The 21,579-nt window shown below is 44.6% G+C and overlaps 2 protein-coding genes across 2 annotated transcripts in view; one reads left to right on the top strand and one right to left on the bottom strand.

Moving 5' to 3' along the window:
• Nucleotides 1-3,121: 3,121 nt before the first annotated feature.
• On the top strand, nt 3,122-19,832 carry LOC149870813 (interferon epsilon-like). The gene has a single exon (XM_090036898.1). The coding sequence runs from the start codon at nt 10,575-10,577 to the stop codon at nt 11,142-11,144; it is 570 nt and encodes a 189-aa protein (XP_089893024.1). The 5' UTR covers nt 3,122-10,574; the 3' UTR covers nt 11,145-19,832.
• The window catches only part of CCNI (cyclin I), a 59,854-nt gene continuing 57,355 nt past the window's right edge, over nt 19,081-21,579 (bottom strand). Inside the window, exon 7 of the mRNA XM_090036897.1 lies at nt 19,081-20,825. Within this exon, the coding sequence (XP_089893023.1) occupies nt 20,367-20,825 (459 nt within the window). The 3' untranslated portion in view covers nt 19,081-20,366. The remainder of the gene's footprint in view (nt 20,826-21,579) is intronic.

Below are 21,579 nucleotides of genomic sequence, written 5' to 3' on the forward strand. Positions count from 1 at the left end.
TGTGTAGCTGCTACCCCCAGGTGGAGGGGCCATGCTGTTAATGAGATGCAGTGTCACATATCTGTATACAATTAAACTTACACATATGTGCCAAACACACAGACTACTAAAGTGGAACTGTCAAGTGCTGCCAAATTGGAAAGAGGCTGGATGAGGCCTGCGTGCTACAGAGCAAGGTATATGTTGGCTCTGGCTTCAGCCAGCCATACTTACCCCTGGCTGGTAGGTACTATTGCATTCTGAGGCCCCTCTCTCATGATTAGGTTGTCCTTGACTTAGTCTCATTCATGTGCATCAATTGGTTTTCCTACCAGTGCAATTACCTGCCCCTTCACTTCCCTTCAACAAATACTGATGCTGAGATCCAGCACTATTTTAAACTGGGACCTTCATTTATTAACCAACACAGTGTCCAATGACCAAGGAGGGGAGCACTCCATACTGATGGGGCCCCTGGGCATTCATGGGCACATTCTCAGGAATGATCTGCCAGGACCCCTGCCACCTGCCCTTTCTGTGGTTACACATGTAGCTCAGCTGAGGCTTGCTCCTCTCCATGCTGGGTACAGTGGGAGGCCAGTAGGGAGCATCATTAGTCAGCACTGGAATTTCTGCTCTGTTATCTAACTAGTCTGTAACTATTCATTTTTCCCAGCCAGGCCTAGGGTGGCCATCGAGGTACCTCAAGAATAGAGGACAGTTGCATTTAGTGCAACTGTCCTGACCACCAAGAACATTGCATGCCTCTGAGGCTGGCGGGGCACGGCGAGCTCCCACAGGTGGTGGCAGTGGTGGCAGGTGGTGGTGGTGGTGAGTGGGGAGCTCACACAGGCAGCTGCAGTGATGTCGGCGATGGGAGCAGGCTGAGCAGGGAGCTCCCACAGGTTGCCATGGCGTTGTCAGCAGTGGAGGTGGGGGTGCCGAGTGGTGAAAAATAGAGGACATAAAGGCGTCTGGTTTCATAGCAATAGAGGATAGAGGACCAGAAAACTGGGCTGTCCTCCATAAAACCAGATGAATGGCCACCCTAGCTAGAGCTCCAGACTAGTTCTCCTGCAGCTGGCACAGACTCCTGGATTCACTCCCACTTATGTCATCATAAGACTACTGCTGTTTACACTATTTTTGTTCTCTCCTGTTTCATCTCACTGCACTGGGTGTTGCTATTGAAACACCTTCCTTTTGTCACTGGGCCATTGTTTGACTACTCAAACTGCCTCCAGTTTTAAAGAGAAAGTCCACTGAAGGTTCAGCTCATTGGCTCTTTGCTGTTTGGTTTGGTTTGAAACTCTAGAGAGAAAGCAGGAAGAAAAACATAGTGAAAACTAGTGGACCAAGTTAACGATGCAAGGCCACAGAAACCAGCGTCATGGCACCGGGCATAGCTTCCCCTACAAGATCATGTCTATGTGTGCTATTAATGTGCTGTAAGTTTACTGTGCAGTAAAATAATTCACAGTAAGCTTTCCTCAGGAGCACATCAGCATATGCTTGTCAAGAGCAAATTTGCTCCCAACAGGAGCAGTTTAGGGTGGGGCTACTCCTGCCTTGCTCTGTCCTCCTAGAGCAGCCAGGCGGAGCTCTAGGCTCCCCCAGGTGCCAGGACCAGCTGGCAGGGGCACCAGGGTCAAGCCTGGGCTCAGGGAGTGGAAGGCTCCTAGCACCAGGGCAGCTGCCTCCCAGCCCCACAACCCAAACAGCAGATTGGGGCATGGGGCTGAGAAACTGGCACCCCCCAGCAGCTGTTTCCCAGCCCTGGACCCCTGGACCCAGATAGCTAGAGAAACTGGGGCTTTCCTGCAGATCTCAGGAACAGAGCCTCCTGTTGGTCCTGCAGATTGCTCCTTCCCGCCAGCCCAGATGATTATGGATAAAGCTCCCTACTCCTTCTGCAGATTCCCCCTGTAGAGTGTTGTATCTGCCTGTCTGTGGATGATGTCTGCTCATTTCTGACTCCAGTGTACAAAAATCACAGCACACCCAGAACAACCACATGCTTGTTTGGTGGTAATCACTTAGAGAGTTTTACTGTATGCTCTTCTTCCTATCTGCCCACACACCTGCAAGAAGGTACCAGCACAAACTATGGGAACGCTTTACCCTTTTCAGAAGCATTGGGTGTTGGCTGCAGCCAAAGCTGAGGATTTTGACTGTGGGAGGGCTGATGCTGCTTCTGCTGGGACTTAAACACCACCCCACCCCTCCACCCCAAGAGTCCTGGCTAAACTGCCTGCCTCCTCCACTTGGGGATAAACCACTTGCCACATTTGGATTTGCATCCCACAGTTAGGTTGGTGTAATCTGTCAGAGGTTTTTTTCTTCCTCCGAAATAGGAGGGCCTAGCCTTCTTCCGTGATGCTCTTGAGCATATTTAACAACTACTTCCCGTCCTTGCAGTGGCAAGCTATTGGCAGCACCCTCATTCCCACCTGCTAAAGCTTAGGGTAATTTTGATGGTTTTGGCATTGTGCCTGGTAGTTGTAAGAGAGGGCTAGTCACAACATTTTTAAGCAACCGTTAGGCAAACACTTGTCCAGAGTAAGGATAAGGATGATCCTGCCTTGATCAGGAGGCTGGACTAAATGACCTCGTCAGGTCCTTTCCAGCCCTGCTTCTCTATGATTCTATGAAAACCTTGTAGTGGCACCTGAGCACCATCCATCTTCTCTGGAAGGCTGCTAGCCCAAGAAGAGGCAGAACAAGAACAAAGCCAATGGGGATCTTGGCAATAGCTGTGGTAGGCTTACTAGCCATCCAAGCTCAAGTTCCTGGGTTGCAACATGTCAAGGGGCTGTCCCCCTCCCTGATGAGTATGAGGGGGTTTTTTTGTTTGTTTCCCTGCTGTCTTGGTCAATACCAACTCAGGCCTCACACAGAGAGTGGGCTTTTTAGTCTTAACCCTCCATAGCTTAGGGCCTGGGCTTTGTGCCTGTTTTACCTGTCTTTGTTATACAGCACCAAACTGGAGTTAAGAGACCTTGGATTTTTTTTTCCAGCTCTTTAACTCACCTATTGAGTTACCTGACATTAGATACTTCACCTGTGATTCATTTTGCCCACCATAAAATAGAGAAAATGAGACTTTTTTTGCAAAGCACTTTTATTTCTGTGCATACAAAGAAACATACGAATTGACTAATAGTAGTAGTAGTAGTAGCAGGAGGTGGCAGAGTCACTTCTTAATATGCTTTAGTATTTAAGGGAAACAGTGTTTGAGGGCTGTAGGTAGTTAGTAGACCAGAAGCCTTGCAACTGATTCCTGTCTCTGATCACAGTTGACTGACAACTTACCTACAGGAAAACTTCAATAACTCAAAATGCAGGGGACCAAAAAACAATAAATGTTCCATAGTAATTTGCATGTATGCAAATTATTATGGGTACGTACAGCCTTAGTTGTGTAGGAGGTCATGCAGGTGTTAAACGGACTAGGAAAACTCAATTGCAAAACTGCTGCTTTAGTTTTAAAAAAGAAGAATTTTTTAATTGATACGTTATATGTTTTTGTAAACTGCTATAAATTTAACCAGATACTCCATGAACACATTTTTAGGAATACTTCTGTGCATGGTTATCCACAGTACAAGCTATATGAGATATTAGTTGAAAACCAAAAGGCTCATGATTTATAACATGGTTCATGACGCTGGTCCCAAGCAGTCAACAGAATTTCAAGCCAGCACTTTTAAGTAAGTGTGTGCGTTCCAAATACCCACCACAAGGAAGCCACATTAGCTTTAGGAGCTAATTACCCCCCACTTGTGACTGGAACCAGGTGCTTTTGTCACAACTGCTATATAGCAAAGACAAGACTGTCCTGGGACACTCCAAAAATTTATATTCAGATGAAGCATAGAGCCACCTTGTCCAGCTGTACCCCATGGAAGGTAGGGGCAAACCAGTCATGTGTAACCAGCCAAGAGAGGGGGCAATAGGGCTTCTCACCTATATAGATATTGGGTGATGTTTACTGGACATTTAAGGCTGATGCAGAAATAGAAATCATTGGAACTGGGAAAGAAAGGTGCTACTCAGTACTCAGCTGCAAGAGTGAAGAGGAAGTTGAAATGTAGTAGATGTATTGGTTCACTGTGACTTGAAAAAGAGTCAGCACTGTGGGGGACTGAGCACTATGCATACTATATCTTATTCAGATGGGCTATGCTAACTTAGCTTTGTAGTAGGTTTCCACTGGTGTATTTGACATGTTGGGTCTTGGCCTGGTCCCAGGTACTAAAGGCATGCTCAGTGTAGGCTGCAGTCAATCAACTCTGTAGTTAGATCCCATGATTATGTGCTAGTTCTGGCAGCAGTTTAATGATAGGCAAAATATTTAATGAGGTTTTTGTGGTCTAAGAGACTAGAAAAGGACCTTGAATTTCAAACTAAGAAGTTCTTCTGGTCCAAGGGAATTTGGAATTTGAATTTCAAAGTATCTGCATTTGGAATTATCTATATTGTAAAGCATACATTTCAGTTGGGGATTGACAATAATTTCACAGTATCCAATACTCCAAATTATCTGATATTGAACTAACGAGGTTTTTCTTTTCCAAGCCTAAATGAAGGTAGGCAGGGCTAATCTAGGCAAAAGATTTATAAATCCACACAGCCAGGAAAGCTGGTGAAAGAAGAGTATTATGCTGGGAAGTTTTTATGGGATTTGTCATTGGAGGATTCATACTTCTTGGATTTGTCATTGGAGGATTCATACTCCTGGCAAGCCGGGAACTGTTGTGCCTAATTGATGGAGGCAGGACTGATTTGGGCAAAAGACTTAAAGAAAGTAAGTGGCCAGTGACCTAGGAAATCCATATAGCAGACAACAATAAACCTGGGGGTTTAGAGGGATTTTTTTTCCTTTTCTCTTCAGAAGCAGAGGTAAGGAACTGAAGATAAGGGTGTCTACTGAAGCAGCAATTGAGGTGAGGGAAGGAATGGAAGGAACAGGAATGGAGGAAAACCTGTTAATATCTGGGGGAAATGACCTAAAAAGGAGATAAGGAAAGATATGGTCATGAAGACAAGGAAGAGCAAACTTAGAGCAAAATTTCTGGTTATTAGTTCTGCAGTGAACAACCTTGCCCTTTGTACTATTTCTATGACTCCATCCCACCAGATCAGCTACTTTTCCCTGTATAATATTTTGGCCCTCCTTAGTGCTAGCAATAGTAAATGTCATCTCCAAATTTCATTTGCTTTTGGTTCTTAAACCAAGGTCACTAATGAAAATATTAAAGAGGATTGCCCATAAGACAATCCCCAAAGAACACACTAGAAATTTATTTCCATCTGAATAACTGTCCTTTCAGCACAGCACACTGGAGTCTTCCCTTAGCCTACCCCTTACCTACCTTAAAGTTCTAATATTAATCCTCCTCTTTTCTGCCCAAAATAACAAAGGGAAAGTAATTATTTAAAATCAAGAGTTCCCAAAGACTTCCTATTATTATTCTGTCTCCATTATGCAAGGCACTATGCAAATATATAAGTAGATATGATTATCATGGAGTAGGCAGCCAAAATAAAGATAAGGAGGAAATATTGTGTAACAAATAATTGTATACAAGAGAAACAAGAACAACAAGATGACATACAATTGACCAATTGCCATGGTGTAAAGAACCTATGTTATACTTGGTCATTTCAAATAGACCAGGAGACCATAACAGCTTCCCTAATTATTATTATTATTATATAAAATATACTTTTAATAATATATGAACGGACAGATCAGATTTTTCTGCAGAAAATAATCAATGGTATAATGTCACTACATATAAGGCAGAGAAATTACATTTCCCATATAATGTGAACCTTTTTCAATTTGCTCCTAATCAGATCTGACCAGTAGCCCAGTTCACATATCAAGAATTAAGTATTGCTCACTATTAACTTTCCCTTCAGTTTCTCCATTTTATGCTGCTGGTACATAATCAAGTATGTAATTTAGTATTACCACAAGATGGCATTTTTGAGCACATTTGAAATGTTTTCTTCTAACTCACTATATCATTGAAGACCTTTGGGAGGGTGGATTTTGTTTGTTTGATTTATTGATTAAATGGTTCCTTCAACTCTTAAATAATAGAAATTTAATTATTTTAGGAACACTATTTGTCTGAAAAATTGCTCATTCAGATTCATAAGCTTTTTACTTTTTAATTAGAATTCCTTAGAGCATTATTAAATATTCTTCTTGGTCACAGATCCCCTTTAAACCTTGTAATTGGCCTATGGATGTAAATATATGTAATTTAATGGGACGAGATTTTAAAATAATTAATGTTAAGTCTTATTTTTTAAAATTCCCAAAATACTAAAATTTATAGCTACATAGGTATGGATTCATTTTTACTAGTTTTTGCTATAGACATGGACATAGCCATAGACTATCTTGAATCTAAGATGTGGATGAAGGTGCAAGAGTGATAAATCCTGGGATTGCAGATTTGCTGTTTCAAGTTTCTTTATTTTTCGAGCTTCTACCACTTCTATTCAGAGCCTCAGCAGCAGCACATTCTAACTAAAACAATACCCCCCTTTATTAAGAATTTGGACACTTGACATTGCTGATAAACATGATGGAGTAGCTGGGTGTCCAAGATATTTCATCAGAATCTAAGGACAAAAACAAATTTCCAGGCTCTGATTTTTGAGCTCTGGCCAAGCTTGTTATGGAAGTCACGCATAGGCTGCCATGGTTCCCAGTGCTTTACCTGTGGCAGGGTAGTGTTATGAAGATAACTTCATAACCTGAAGTAACTTTCGCTTCATGTCCACAAGGGCCATGAAGGGAGCTGAAGAATGCTGGACGGACCACTGACTTGTGCACTCAGTGATGAACATCTGCCTGGCACCAAGACACCGGAAGACCCAAAGGCCACCTAGAGACAGCGAATGTCACAGCTTTGAAGGACCTTGGACAGTGGGAGGAGTTCCAGGCCCAGTTGTATAGTGCACTGGAGTAAGTCCCTACTGCTAATGACATCTCCATCCAGGCACACTGGGAGCAACTCAAGTCCGCTGTCCAGGACACCTGCACCCCGACTATTGGGTTCGCATTACATACAACTCCTGAGCTGGATCTAGCCTGTGAAGAGGTTTGATCTGGCCTGGAAAGAGGTTAGATCTTGGCCTAGGATGGTACAGAGGATCAGGCAGCATGCAACTGTGCCTAGCCATTGGCCTGTCTGTAGCATGCTCTTCAGACTCATTAGCAGACTTCCCTGCGGCTCTTTGTGGGAGTGCTTACTGTTGCTGCAGAGGAACTGGTGTCTACAGTGAGGGAAGCATAAGCAACTTGAGCTCTCTAGGAACCAGAGAGCCAGGTTGCAAACTCCTCCAGCTGGGGCAGCAAAATGTTGCCAATTCTTGCTAGAGTACAAGGTATTTCCATGCAAGGGGCTCTGTCTCTGCCAGGAAGCTCTGAGACAGGATTACAGATTTTCTTAAGAATCTCTCCTCAATAAATAACAAGACTGCTGTTATTTATCTCTTCCCATGGCATGTGCTGCACAACCTTGCTCTTTTTTGCTAGTATTCATATTTCTGAAATCCTTTCACTTCCTGTAGAACAGCTAACCATGCAAGGCATATGCCAAGTGTCTACTGGTGGTAATGAAAGAACAGTGTATGAGCCATGACAGGACTGCAGCTCCACTATGTCTGATCCACAGTGAACTGCTTACTCGTCTTCAGTAGGACCCTGACATCCACTTGAAGCAAAACTGTGGAGTTTTTAAAGAACAAAGTACAAGGGAACCCCAGGAAAAATTAACATGAACAGAAACATTTTCATTTCTCTTTCATGCAATCTTCCTTTCTAAATGTCAGTGAAAAGTTCCTTTGTGGTTTCAAATACCCTTTTTTGCCTGCACAGAAATTCCAGCACACAAGTTTGTGGTAGTGCAGAACAACCCAAAAGTGGATAGTGGCTACAGGAGCCAAAGGAAAGGGAAAAATAGAAGAACAGGGAAACTGCAGACATAGTGAAAACTGAACTCAAGAAGCAATTTTAGTTTTTACATCTATGTTCTTTATTACAACCCCAAAAAATCTTCAAAAGTATCTTTTAGACATTTAACATTATACAGTCAAATGGTAGAGAAGGATGGCACCTTAAAGACTAAGGGTGCATCTATCTATCTAGTTAGCACGGCGAAACAAATTCCTATACAGCTTGCACCAGTTTTTTGCTTCCAGGCCCAGCATCTTCACATGTGCTGGGGACTGCAGCACATTGAGCTGGGGCAGAGCAGCCCCAGCTGGCAGGGAGCTTAGGGGATCAGCCTTCCAGTCTGGGGCTTCTCTGCCCTAGCTCAGTGTGATGTGGAGGGGGTGGCTGGAGCATAGTTTCATAGTTTCTAGGGTCAGAAGAGACCTAAGTAGATCATCTAGTCCAACCCCCTGCCATGGCAGGAAAGAATACCGGGGTCAAACGACCCCAGCAAGGACTACATCAAGCCTCCTCTTAAAGACCCCCAGGGTAGGAGCCAGCACCACTTCGCTTGGAAGTTGGTTCCAGATCCCAGCCGCCCTGACAGTGAAGTAGCACCTCCTGATATCTTGTGACCGTTATTCCTGGTCACTCCTGGTACTGCTCTGGGGAACAGGGACACCCCCAATGCCTGCTGGTCCCCTCTGACTAGTTTGTAACAGGCCACTAGATCCCGCCTCAGCCTTCTCTTGTGGAGGCTGAACAGGTTCAGGTCCCATAGCCTCTCCTCATAGGGCCTGCCCTGCTGCCCCCTTGCATGAGTGGCCCTCCTCTAGACCCTCTCCATGTTGTCCACATCCCTCTTGAAGTGCGGCACCCAGAACTGGATGCAGTACTCCAGCTGTGGCCTGACCAGTGCCGCATAGAGGGGGAGGATCACCTCCTTGGACCTGCTCGAGATGCATCTGTGGATGCATGACAAAGGTACGGTTGGCCTTTCTGACACAAGTGTGCTCAAGTGCTAGGGCTAGAGAGCCACCACACTGTAGCACCCTTGTGCCTCAGCCACCCCAGTCACCATCTACACATGTGTTACAACAGCATAAATTACTCTGCCATAGGATAGGATAGTACTGCTAGACACAAGTACTAAGGCAGAGTTAATTAGGTTACTGCATCCTAATAGTGTTGCACGTGTAGACAGTGATGTTTTATGCTGGAGCTAATTAGGTAACTGCAGTAAAGCGCATGTGTAGAGCGGGATTTGTTTTCTCAGAGACCTTTCTCAAAAGCCTATGGTTTCCTAGCAGGGGGTCCTAGCATTGTTTGGCTTTAGGGTTTAAAAGTGCTCTCCAAACTTTAAGAATTTTTTAATTTTGATGCATACTAATAGTATCATCATAAAGAGTATTTTAAGCCCATGTTCAAATCCTCACCACCTAGAAAGCTCTTAAGAAACCTAAAATAGTTTTCTGTCCATCCAGTGAAGTCCAAAGAACAGGTGACTTTTATGATTTTCAGGGAAGAAAAGGGGAAAACCAGCTAAAAAGACTTTTTGGTAAAAAGACTCCTAACTAATCAATTCATTGTGGCACCTTGTTGGCTGTCTCAGGATGTTGAAAAATCCCCTTAGGGATGATTCGATGGTCAGACCCACACTAGGAATGTAACAAGAATGTATAAATATAAGAGATGTCAAAACTGTTTTCCTGAATTAAAGTGTAGCTTCCTAAGCAGCTTGGAAGTTGACAGTCAAAGAATGTGGAAAGTGAACTGAAATGGTAATGCACTGATAATGCAAGAGAAAGAAATAATATCTAGTTGATTGCATTCATGTCTGAGCCTGTGACTGGATGGTTCAAAGGATAACATATGTTTAAAGATGTATGTTTTCAAGATATGTATAGGTTTGTGTGTCCTGGCACTTATCCCCGCTATCAGTCGAGTTGACATAATTACATTATAGATAGACCACCTAAATGACAGTGAATAAAGGCTATTTGGTTTGTATTTGTTTTTTTACTCGCTGGTAAACCTGCAGCAAGTGGAACTGGAAGAAGGGTCCCTGGAAGTTGCAACATACCTGAGAGACAAGCTAGTTTCTCTGGTGTCCAGAATATCACTGATTGTGTGATCATGTGCTATTCAAAATATATAGGAGTAACATATCATGGGGAAATGTGGAAGTTGGGGAAGACTGAAACTGTAATGGGAATGCAGCCCCCAGTGATGCTAAGCTGTGATGAGGAAGAGTGGATACACAGGTGTGATTTTTACATAAGCAGCACATTTTGACATGGCTGCCTTGTCATCTGCTCAAAGATATCATGCAACTGACATGATACGGTAAAGAGATGGTATCTAGAAAAGGTGTTTTCTTCTAATACTTTATTCATTTTCACTAAATCACCAAAAAACAGGAAATGTGCTACTAGAACCAAAAAGCAGTAAAGTAAACAGAAAATGAAAGAGGGAAAATCTTGTGAACATGAAAATGATGAAAGAAATGCTTAAATACTTAAATTCAGAGACATGGATGGAAGACACAGCTCTCCACTAAAGACCTGGAACAAATTTCAGCCTCACAAGTTCTGTGTCCAAAGACAAGGGAGCAGACAAGATCATCCTCATCACCATGTCTACTATGCGTTTGCTGCACATTTGCCTTATACTGCTCTTCTCCACTGAAATCTCATCACAGCACTGTGATTTGCTTAGCTTCCAGCAGAAGAAACTAAACAAAGATAGCTTAGAGCTCCTGGAGAAAATGGGGGGAAATTTTCCCTTTCAATGCTTCAATGAAGGGATTGATTTCAAGTCCATGCAAGATGTTCTCAAGCGCCAATCATCCCAGAAAGAGAATGTGAAGTTGGCAATTCAGAACATCCTCCAAGAGATCTTCACAGTCTTTAGCAAAAACCTCACACAAACTGCCTGGGATACGATTTCCATCATTACCTTCCAAAACAAACTTCACCAGCAAATTGAGAGACTGGAAGCCTGTTTGGGTTTCCAGAAGGAGAAGGATGGAACCAAGATGGGAAGTGATGGTCTAGTGCTCACCAAGCTGAAAGTCAGAAGATATTTCCAGGGAATATACAATTTCTTGGAAGAGAAGCAGTATAGCCTGTGTGCCTGGGAGATCATCCGCATGGAAATGACCAGATGTTTTCTATTTGTTGACCAACTCACAAAGAGTCTTTAATACTAAGGTATAGTACCAACATTTTTTGTACAGACTGCCTGAATTAGCATTATACAGGTGAGAAGAGAAAATCAATCATGTTGTGACTTCTTGTTTCTAAGGCCTAATACCTCTTCATGTAGTTTCTGGCTGAACCGATTGAGTTGTAACTTAATTTAGATGCGGGGACATCAACCCTTTCCTTTCCTCTGCTGGAACTGATCGATAATTAAATGAATTAAGTACTGTTATCATGATTTTTAATAACTGTCACAAGAAGTTGTTCTCACAATTTAAGCCTTAGATGCTTCATTCAGACACTTAAAATATGAGCAACCTTTCAGAAAACCAATAAAATTGCTATGCCTAGGAAAAGATATTTTTATACAATTTTGAAACACAAGTCATTGTATTCCTTTGTGCTTGAACCATTTCCCTTTTTTCATTCCAGCTCAAGGCTATTGCACCTACCAGTGCCAGGAAAACAGCAGAATGAAACTATCTTGCACTTGAATCTGTTCTGACTGCCAACTCATCCACAGTGACTAAATTTTTAGAGTACTTCACAACACTTTTGGTTATGTGACTATGAAGTGGAACCTGCACGTCATCCATTGTATATCAAATACTGTATTGTAGTTTTTAAAATAGAAGAAAAAACTCATAGCTAAGAGCCAGAAAACACTGACACATTTTGGAAGGATGGAATGCACCTTAAAGGCTCTCAGCATTTTATGTATACTGTATATAGGGGCTCTTTTGTACTTTTCTGATAAAATAATCACTTACTGTAACATGCATTGTCATTTTCCTACAATATCAGATGAGAGAGACTTCTAGCAGTCCCAAGAGATTCTCATCCCTACAGAATACCAATAAGTGAATGCTAATGTTGCAATGAAGAGGACTTTTCAACATTTTCTACACCCTGTAAACCCTCTTTGAAATAGTAACTAAACTAAGTGAATCTTTACATGTGAAGTCAAATATGGTGAAATCTTACAGATCTATCAATCAATCTATTGTTACTACTTGTCATCTTCCCGTATTGAGGATATATACTTTCAACTAATTTTGCTGGAGTTTATGCCTGTATGTATATTACATAACAACTGTTTAGTATTTATTTATTTATTTATTCATTTATTTATTATTTATAATAGCTATTTAACTTTATTAATAAAGCTATTACCTTTACATAACGAGAGCCTACAGCAGCAATGATTTCCATTAAATACACATTTAGAAACAACCACCAATCTATTAGTAGATAAACCTGTCTTGTGCTCTATCTTAACACCACGACTCAAAAACCTGGGGTCTGGCTGGCCCTCCAGGCATCCCACAGTGCATCACTCATCAGCCCTCCCCCACTCCTCTGACCCCAGCTTCTGAGTTCTCAGGTCTAGCTGAGCTTCAGCTTGAGTACTTTTCACTTTTCTGCTGGAGCTGTGGCTGTTTTCATTTTTCCCTTCTTTTCTAGATGGGAGTTCAATATGCTTCAATTACCTGCAACTGGCTGAACTTGGAGTGGTGCTTGCCTCAGTTCAATTAACTTCCACTGTCTGCACTTGAGCACAGTCCACAGCATGCCAGACTGATTTGGGGTATGGGGGCAGGCTGGGGGAGGATACGGACACTGGCTTCTGGATTCACAAGCTAAGGAAGTAAGGTTGGATGAATGGACTGTAAGGTGGATAGAAAACTGGCTGGATCATTGAGCTAAGAGGGTAGTAATCAATGGCACAATGTCTAGTTGGCAGCTGCTATCAAGTGGAGTGCCCCAGAGTGTTGGTCCTAGGGCTGGCTTTGTTCAATATTTTTATCAATGGCTTAGAAATGGGATGGATCAGCAAGTCTGCAGATAACACCAAGCTGGGGGGAAGTAGTAGATAGGCTGGAAGGTAGGGTTAGGATTCAGAGAGACCTTGATAAATTGGAGGATTGGACCAAAAGAAATCTCATGAGGTTTAATAAGGACAAGTGCAAAGTCCTTGCACAATCCCATGCACCAGTACAGGCTAGGGGCTGACTGGCTAAGCAGCAGCTCTGTAGAAAAGGACCTGGGGGTTACAGTGGATAGTAAGCTCAATAGGAGCCAACAGTGCGCCCTTGCAAAGAAGGCTAATGGCATACCAGCTGCATTAGTAGGAGCATTGCCAGCAGGTCAAGGGAGGTGATTATTCCCCACTATTTGGCACTGGTGAGACCACATCTGGAGAACTGTGTCCAGTTTTGGGTACCCCACTACAGAAAGGAAGTGAACAAATTGGAAAGATTCCAGCAGAAGGCAACAGAAGTGGCTAGAGCACTGGTCTGCAACCAGTTGATTCTGATTGACCGGTTGATCTTGAAGCCTTTTTAGTTGATCCTGTGGGGGCAGGCAGTGGCAGTGCTGGGAGATTCAGGGGGGGCTACAGCAAATATTTGGGTGGCTCCAGCCCCACATAGTCTCACTCTCAGCACCACCACTGCCTGGCTCAAGTGCAGCGTGACCCAGCCTCCACCAGGAACAGCCCAGCCCACAACTGCAGCCTGCACCACTCCACATGCAGACCCGGGGGTATGCACCCCTCACCTGGTCCTCCCAAGGTGCATGCCCCCTCCTCCCCGCTAGGGCTGAGGCCTCAATCTGCATCCCCTATGGCCCTTTTCCCTCCCCCCACAGACTTACATGCTGGGGGGTGTGTGCCCCAAAATATTTTTTTCTCGCTCTGCCTTGATCTTTCCCCTCCTTCTCTCCCCACAGACTTACCTGCTGGGCAGGGGAGTGGGAGTGGCCATGCAAGGTAGATCTTGGGTTGCTTTTAAATGCCAAATGTGATCTGCTACTTAAAAAGGTTGGAGACCACTGAGCTAGAGAGCCGGTAGGCCCTTATGAGGAGAGGCTGAGAGAACTGGGCTTATTTAGTTTGGAAAAGAGAAGAATAAGGGGAGATTTGATAGCAGCCTTCAATTCTCTGAAGGGTGGTTCCAAAGTTTCATAGTTTCACAGTTTGTAGGGTCAGAAGGGACCTGAGCAGATCATCTAGTCCGACCCCCTGCCATGGCACGAAAGAGTACTGGGGTCAAATGACCCCAGCTAGATGTTCATCTAACCTCCTCTTAAACACCCCCAGGGTAGGAGCCTGCACCACTTCTCTTGGAAGCTGGTTCCAGACCCTAGCCGCCCTGACTGTGAAGTAGCGCCTCCTGATATCTAGCCTAAACCTACCCTCTGCCAGCTTGTGACCGTTATTCCTGGTCACTCCTGGCGGTGCTCAGGGAAACAGTGACTTCCCCAATGCCTGCTGATCCCCCCTGACTAGTTTATAACAGGCCACAAGACCCCCCCTCAGCATTCTCTTTTGGAGGCTGAACAGGTTCAGGTCCCACAGCCTGTCCTCATAGGGCCTGCCCTGTTGTCCCCTGATCATACGAGTGACCCTCCTCTGGACCCTCTCCATGCTGTCCACATCCCTCTTGAAGTGTGGCACCCAGAACTGGACGCAGTACTCCAGCTGCGGCCTGACCAATGCCGCATAGAGGGAAGGATCACCTCCTTGGACCTGCTCGAGATGCATCTGTGGATGCATGCCAAGGTGCTGTTGGCCTTCCCTACTGCCTCTCCACACTGCCGGCCCATGTTCATCTTGGAGTCAATGATCACTCCCAGATCCCCTTCCGCCTCCATGCTGACAAGAGGGGAGTTCCCCAACCTGTAGGTATGGTGCCGGTTGTTCCTCCCAAGGTGCATCACCTTGCACTTGTCTGTGTTGAAACCCATCCTATTCTCGTCCGCCCACCCTTGTAACCTGTCTAGGTCAGATTGTAACCTGTTGCATCCTTCCACTGTTCCCACTTCCCCCCACATCTTAGTGTCATCAGCAAATTTGAACAGAGTGCTTTTTACCCCCTCATCCAAATCACTGATGAAGATGTTGAACAGTGCGGGCCCGAGCCCTGCGGAACCCCACTGCCCACGTCCTTCCAGGTTGAGAAGGACCCATCCACCACCACCCTCTGGGTGCGGCCCTCCAGCCAGCTGGCGACCCATTTGACTGTGTGGGTGTCTACACCACAGCCCCCCAGTTTCTTAATGAGAACAGGGTGAGAGACAGTGTCAAAAGCCTTCCGGAAGTCCAGGAAGACTATATCCACTGCTACCCCTGCATCTAATGATCTGGTGATCTGATCGTAAAAGGCCACCAGGTTGGTCTGACAGGACCTGCCACTGATGAACCCATGTTGGTTGCCCCTAAGCATGCAGTCTCCTGCTGGCCCCTTCTGGATGTGTGCCAGCATAATTTTTTCAAACAGCTTGCCTAGGATCGAGGTGAGACTAACCAGCCTATAGTTTCCCGGGTCTTCCTTCCTGCCTTTTTTATCCGAAGAGGATAGAGCTAGAGTTTTCTCAGTGGTGGCAGGTGACAGAACAAGGAGCAGTGGTCAAGTTGCAGCAAGGAAAGTTTAGGTTAGATATTAGGAAAAACTCTCTCACTAGGAGGGTAGTAAAACACTGGAACAGGTTACCCAGAGAGGTTGTGGAATCTCCATCCTTGGAGGTTTTGAAGCCCCAGGGAGACTAAGCCTTAACTGGGGTGAAATAGCTGGGGTTGGTCCTGCTTTGAGCAGGGGGTAGGACTCACTAGTTGACCTCCTGAAGTCCTTTCCAACCCTAATTTTCCAATTCTATGATTCCCAGGGACTAGGTAACATGCAGCTACCAATGCTTTTTGTAATTCACTTTGCAGCCTCTAAAAATTATCCTAGAAAGCTGCTTAATTAACTTACATTTGGTAAACAAGATTCCCTGCATGGTATGGGATGGGGCATACAAAGGGGAGATGGGGATAAGATGTGTAAGGACATGTATCCTGCTCCCCCCTCCAAATTCCTACGTAACCCACATTGTATGCCTGATTTCCCCTGTTTCAGTTTCCCTTTAGACTACAGGGCATCCAAGAGGAGCAGAACATGTGGAGCAGGGCAGACAGTGGCAGTACAACATGGAAGTCAAGGAATAAATAACAGGCTAATTAATTGCCTGCCTGAGCACAGATCTGAAGGTCACTCTATGACATTAAGTACTCATTGGGCAGTAGCTTGGGTTTCCCCATGTGTGGCTAGATTTAGTCAAGCTCACTACAGGTGATCACAAGGTCAGCCATCTCATGCCACAGTACCTGTACACAAGGTTTAGAAATATCATTATACCCAACTCTCCACTATGCACAAAAAAAAGCAGAGTCCTTGAAGTGCTATGTGGTGGTCCATGATACTAGGTGGCCAGCAGCACTGACTAGAAGTACTCAAGGGACATCCTTTGATATAGCTGACAAGAACAAATGATGCCCCCATGGCATCCTCCTCCTACTCTGCTGGGTGTGTCAACAGCTGGTGCATGCAAGAGGTGCTAGACCTGCTCTCCATTGTGGGAGGGAAAAGGGGGGAGGAGATCTAGCAGACACACCATTCAAGGCACTGCATCAGGCTATGTTTGAGCAGAATGCCACAGAGACTCCAGCTGGTGAACACTGCCATTTCAAAGGGATTGCCATTTCCTAGAATAACTCCTTCTAGAAAATGATTCCTAGAGAACCAACCACTCAATAAATTAAAAAGTCCTGCAGTTGACCGAGTTCAGCAGGGTGTCAGGCAGCCTGGGGGTGTCAGATATGGGGCACTGGATGCCCAACTCTAAAATTCAAGGGTCTGCGTGACCTGTGCCTCTGGATTTTTTCACTTTCTGTTTAGGGCTGGAGACACTTTTGCTTTCTACTTCCCCTAGAAAGATGCTTGCCTGGTGCACATTGCCTGTGATTGACTGCACGATATGGTGTGTGGGGCTGCCTGAGGATGGTTAGATGGATTGTGGGGGTGGGACACAATAGGGAGTGCTTGGACTCCCTCTCCTGGATTCCTAGTCTGAGGGAGCTGGGGCTACCCAAGCTCTCAGCTTTCCAATTCACAATGTTTGTGTATGTTCCCTAGAAAGCTGTCAGTACACTTCAGTTTCCTGCAGCTGAATATAGATCTCTGTGATCATGATTCCCAGAATACTGTGAAGCTGGCAACGCAGGACAGAGTAGACGCATATAATGTGGGGATGCCTTGTGCCATCCAGAACAGCTACTGGGTCAGCTGCAGCATGATGGTGTCAGGGAAAATGTGCTGCTTTTGCAATTGCAAAGGAAAATGGTTCTGGGCACTGTAAACCTCTAACTGCCTCTACCCCAGAAATGTGACTACAACTAAAGCTGCACCCTACCTGTTAATTTGTCACCTCACTGCCCCTGCCCCTCCCCAGGACCAAAAAGCATGCTCTGGGAACTGGGAAGGTTAAAGGAAAAGAGCTAATGGGGTCAGATCAGTGCACCACCAGATTATGCCTGGCATGCAATGGAATCACACCTGCAAACTGATCCCACGCACCAACCCTTTATGGGATGCAGTCAGTGAGCCAACTCCATGCTTCTCCTCCAGCCTGTGGGACCAAAAGCCTGTGCACCACTGTTTTAATATGTTGAAGACTCAGAGCCTGTGATTCCATATTAAAAGCTGCTAACTGTTGTGGACTCTCCACTCCAGCATGCAAGGCAGCCCCAACTTACATCTAACCTTGCATGCCTTTTGCTAGATTGTTTCTTCTACTACATTGCTAAGTCTGGTGCAGCAGTTGACTGTGTTGGAAAAAACTAGGTTGCATTCCTAACGACCAACAGTCAAGCTTATGTGCATCCTGCACAAACCCCTCTCCCCAGCGTTCAAACATTTGCATGCCATCAGGCTTGCATTCATCTTCCAACACCACCTAGTTAAGTTTACATATACCAAGACACTGTTCACCATCAGTTACATACTATGCCCTCTACCATCAAGTTTTCTGTACACCATCTATCTTGTTAAAAATAATATGAAGGAAAACAAAATCACTATTAAATTTAAGATTTCAAAATAGCTTGGGAATACCCACTGAAACAGATCGGGAAAGGATCCACCTCTGTACCAAGAATGGCATAAATAGACAGATCGGTCAATGCAGGAGGCACTGCCAAGGAAAAAGAAAAAACATGCCAAAGCCTACACTTACAGATTACTTATCAAAAAGTAACAAAGAGAAGCTAAACAAACGTGGCCCCCAAATTCCTGCACGTGTAAAGACAAGTGTGCACGAACATTTACCTTGCCTGGCCATCTGGCTTTGGAGAAACAATAGGACGTTTAGACAGAGGTAGCTGAGACTGAGGGAGATTCATTTGATGATGGGACTTACATCTGCAGGAGAAGGAACTACAGGAGGAGGGGAGCTCAAGGAGAAAAAATGAAAATGGTGTGGAGGAGGATATCAAAAGAGGCTATGTGGTTTCAACTGGAATCACTGAAATAAAAATGAGATCTGAAGAGTAGGGAGGTCTAAGCTGCCTTCCATCTCAACAGTTCTGTTTGGAATAGAGCAGGGGTGCCAAACTCATCCAGGCCCCTTGAGCCAGATCCACACAGTGGGGTTTCTCGCAGGTCACATCCAGCTCAGGACATGCGAAGGCAGCTACAGCCACTACAGTGGCAACAACAGTGGCTACTACAGCAGCTACCATGGTAGCCACTGAAGCAATAGTAGCAAGCAGCCATGGGCCAGGCAGCTGCTTACTGTGGCAGAGGCAAGCAAGTGGCAGCAGGCCAGGTGGCCACAGGGCAAGTGGGACTGTTGCACAGCCTTTGTTCACCTGCCTGCTGCCAAGGGCCTTGTCCACAGGGTCCCGGATTCAATAAAAGGCCACATGCACCAGTGGCCACATCCCTGGCTTTTAGTAGCCTGCCAATAACCAGTATGCCACATGAAGCACTTCCATGGGTTGCATCCAGCCTGTAGGACATATGCTTGACATTGCTGGAGTAGAGCTAGCAGGGGCTTAGCTACAGCCTAGTGCAAAACTCACTGTCATCCACTGCTAAAAGCAAGCAAACAACTCACAGATTCAAGGACAACTTTTTTTTATTGCTACCAGAAGGCTTTCATCAGTACAATGGCTCTGAATACAATACCTTCCTCAGGGCTGTGGAGAGAGCTTAAGATCCAGGATAGGTCATTTTGAGAAACAGGAGGTATAACATTTAATAAGACAAGCTTTTAAAGGGTTGACTTTCAGTTAAAAGTTACATAAACAAGAACTTAAGGTATTCTGTGGCTGATAAATACACGTTCCAAAACTGAGAATTATAGAACTGCCCCAAGCATCTAACCAAGCAGTGTTGAGTTCATGCTATGTTTATCAACGTGGAAGGATAAAAAGGAAAAAAAAAAAAAAAAAAAAAAGTCCGTCACAGAATTTAAGGTTTGTTTGATGCACACGTTCCAGCTTTTGAGAGTACTCACCAAAGAGCCAATTGACTGCAAATTTCCTCGGGCAGACATGAAAAACAATGTTTTTATTCAACTGCACTTTTTTTTTTTTTAAATCAGTTCAACTGCTTTGGCTTTTTACAATTAAAAAAAAAAAAAGCACAAGTCTCTTCATGTTGATAGATCAGGATAAATTAATATTTCTGTAAGTGCAGTGGCTGTCTACCTTAATGCTTTTCTAGAACGCATTCACACCGCTTTGGCTATCTGCATATGGAGCAATCTGCAGTAATTGTAGTTCCCCCCCGCCCCCCCGACTAATCTTTGATTTAAATCCAGTTTTAAATATTATCACATTTAAACATCAAAGTGCTAACAAAACAAGAGGGGAATTTGTTTGCAAAAGAGGAAAGAAAATTTTTCATGAAGGTCAGAGTACAAGAACAGCATGCACAAGACTTACAGAGAGTTCAAAAGGAACAGCAAGCAGGAAGAGAGCAAGAAGGAAAAGAAAATCAGATCAGATAGACATAGGTTGGCTGGAAAACTTCAAACAATTTTGCACAATCAATGTGAGCTCCTGGACATGGAAGATGGTTACAACACACAGTAGCAGAAAAACAGTGGAACTGACAACACTAGAAAGAAACAATTTTTCCTACTTTTTTTGTTTGGTTTTTGGGTCTTTTATAGATTTTTTATACTTTTTTGTATTTTTAAACTGCTTAAATATTGGAACTATCATTAGCCGCACAAGAAAAAAAAAAATTCAAAGAGGGTTTTTTTTCTGGGCTCCCTTCAGTTCAGCCTGATGAGGTACAGTCCCTTTCCCACCCTGCTTTTAATGTCATTGCCTGATTCCACATGTTTTACAAAGTAGCTTTCCTCTGAATGCCCAAGGAGTTGGTAAACACTTGTAACTACATGACAGAGACAGGCTGTAAAGGTGGGCAAGGGGAAGCATTGCCTTCTTGCCTCGAGACATCTGCACCACAAACAGAGCCCACATTTTCAAGAGCCACTACCTCTGGAGCCATGTCTTCATTGTAGAGCCGCTTAATTCCATCATAGAAGTCGTCCACTTCCATCTCTTCCACTTTGCGCTTGGCAGAGGCTTGCTTGCACCCCGTTGGAGCAGGCAGATGCTGGTAGAACACAGCTGTACCTTTGATTGGCACTTCTGGTCTGCTGTTGTCCTTGGAGAAACCCGGGCCTGGGACAGAGGAGGGATGGTATTTGAACGCTCCTCTGTTACAGGTCACCAGGGTGTGCTTGAGGGGACTGTAGACATATACAGAATTGGGCGGCAGAAAAGACTGCAGGGTGGAAAGATGATGTGCCACAAGCTCCCGACAGTGGATCAGCTGGGAGCTGTCCATCTGGATGGAGAAAACAAGCAAAGACATGGGTATTGCAAAGGAAGATCAGTCAGTCGCTGCTGAGGAGACACAGGACCATAAGTCATTCTAGCTCTGGCTCCCTATGTACCCTGATCATCCACGCACATTACCACTTCTTGACAACAAGCTGAATGCCAGGAAAATGACTGACTCATGGACAAATACAAAAATAAATCCTGCTTGAAGGGTGGGATTTGTCAAAGCTGCCCAAGGGATTTAGATGCCGAGTTACCATAACTAGCGGGGACTGTGCATTCAAGTGCCTTTCAGCTTTGAATCTCATCCAAGGTGCCCGAGAGTCCCATCTTTTATGTTTGCCAAAGAACATCAGAAAAGGATCAAAACCTTCCACAAAGACTTCCGAGTTAGAGCTGTACACAAGCATCTTCCTCTCCTGCACACACAACAGGAATGCTTCAGGCCTCTTCATGTTACACAGTGCTTTAAGAGCAGGCTCTCATACAGCCGGTGACACTTTTTAGGCATCCCTCTAAAGCTTGGAGCACAGAGGTGCAATGAAAACAAAGGATGTACAGTAAATGTAACACTAGCTAGGCAGAGTGGGAAAGAATTCCAAAGTAACAATTATTGCTTAACCTCTTGTGGACAGCCCAACAGAGCTACCTGCTGAAAGCATCTTTTTGGTTTATGCTTTACCTCCTGCCCCACAAGACCATGTTCTTTGCTTTTCAGAGCAAAAATGTATTCATCACTAAACACATCTGTGGAGCAC

Source organism: Crocodylus siamensis, chromosome 2, assembly GCF_052110815.1.
Source record: "Crocodylus siamensis isolate JL-2025a chromosome 2, ASM5211081v1, whole genome shotgun sequence".
In the NCBI taxonomy this organism is placed as follows: domain Eukaryota; kingdom Metazoa; phylum Chordata; order Crocodylia; family Crocodylidae; genus Crocodylus; species Crocodylus siamensis.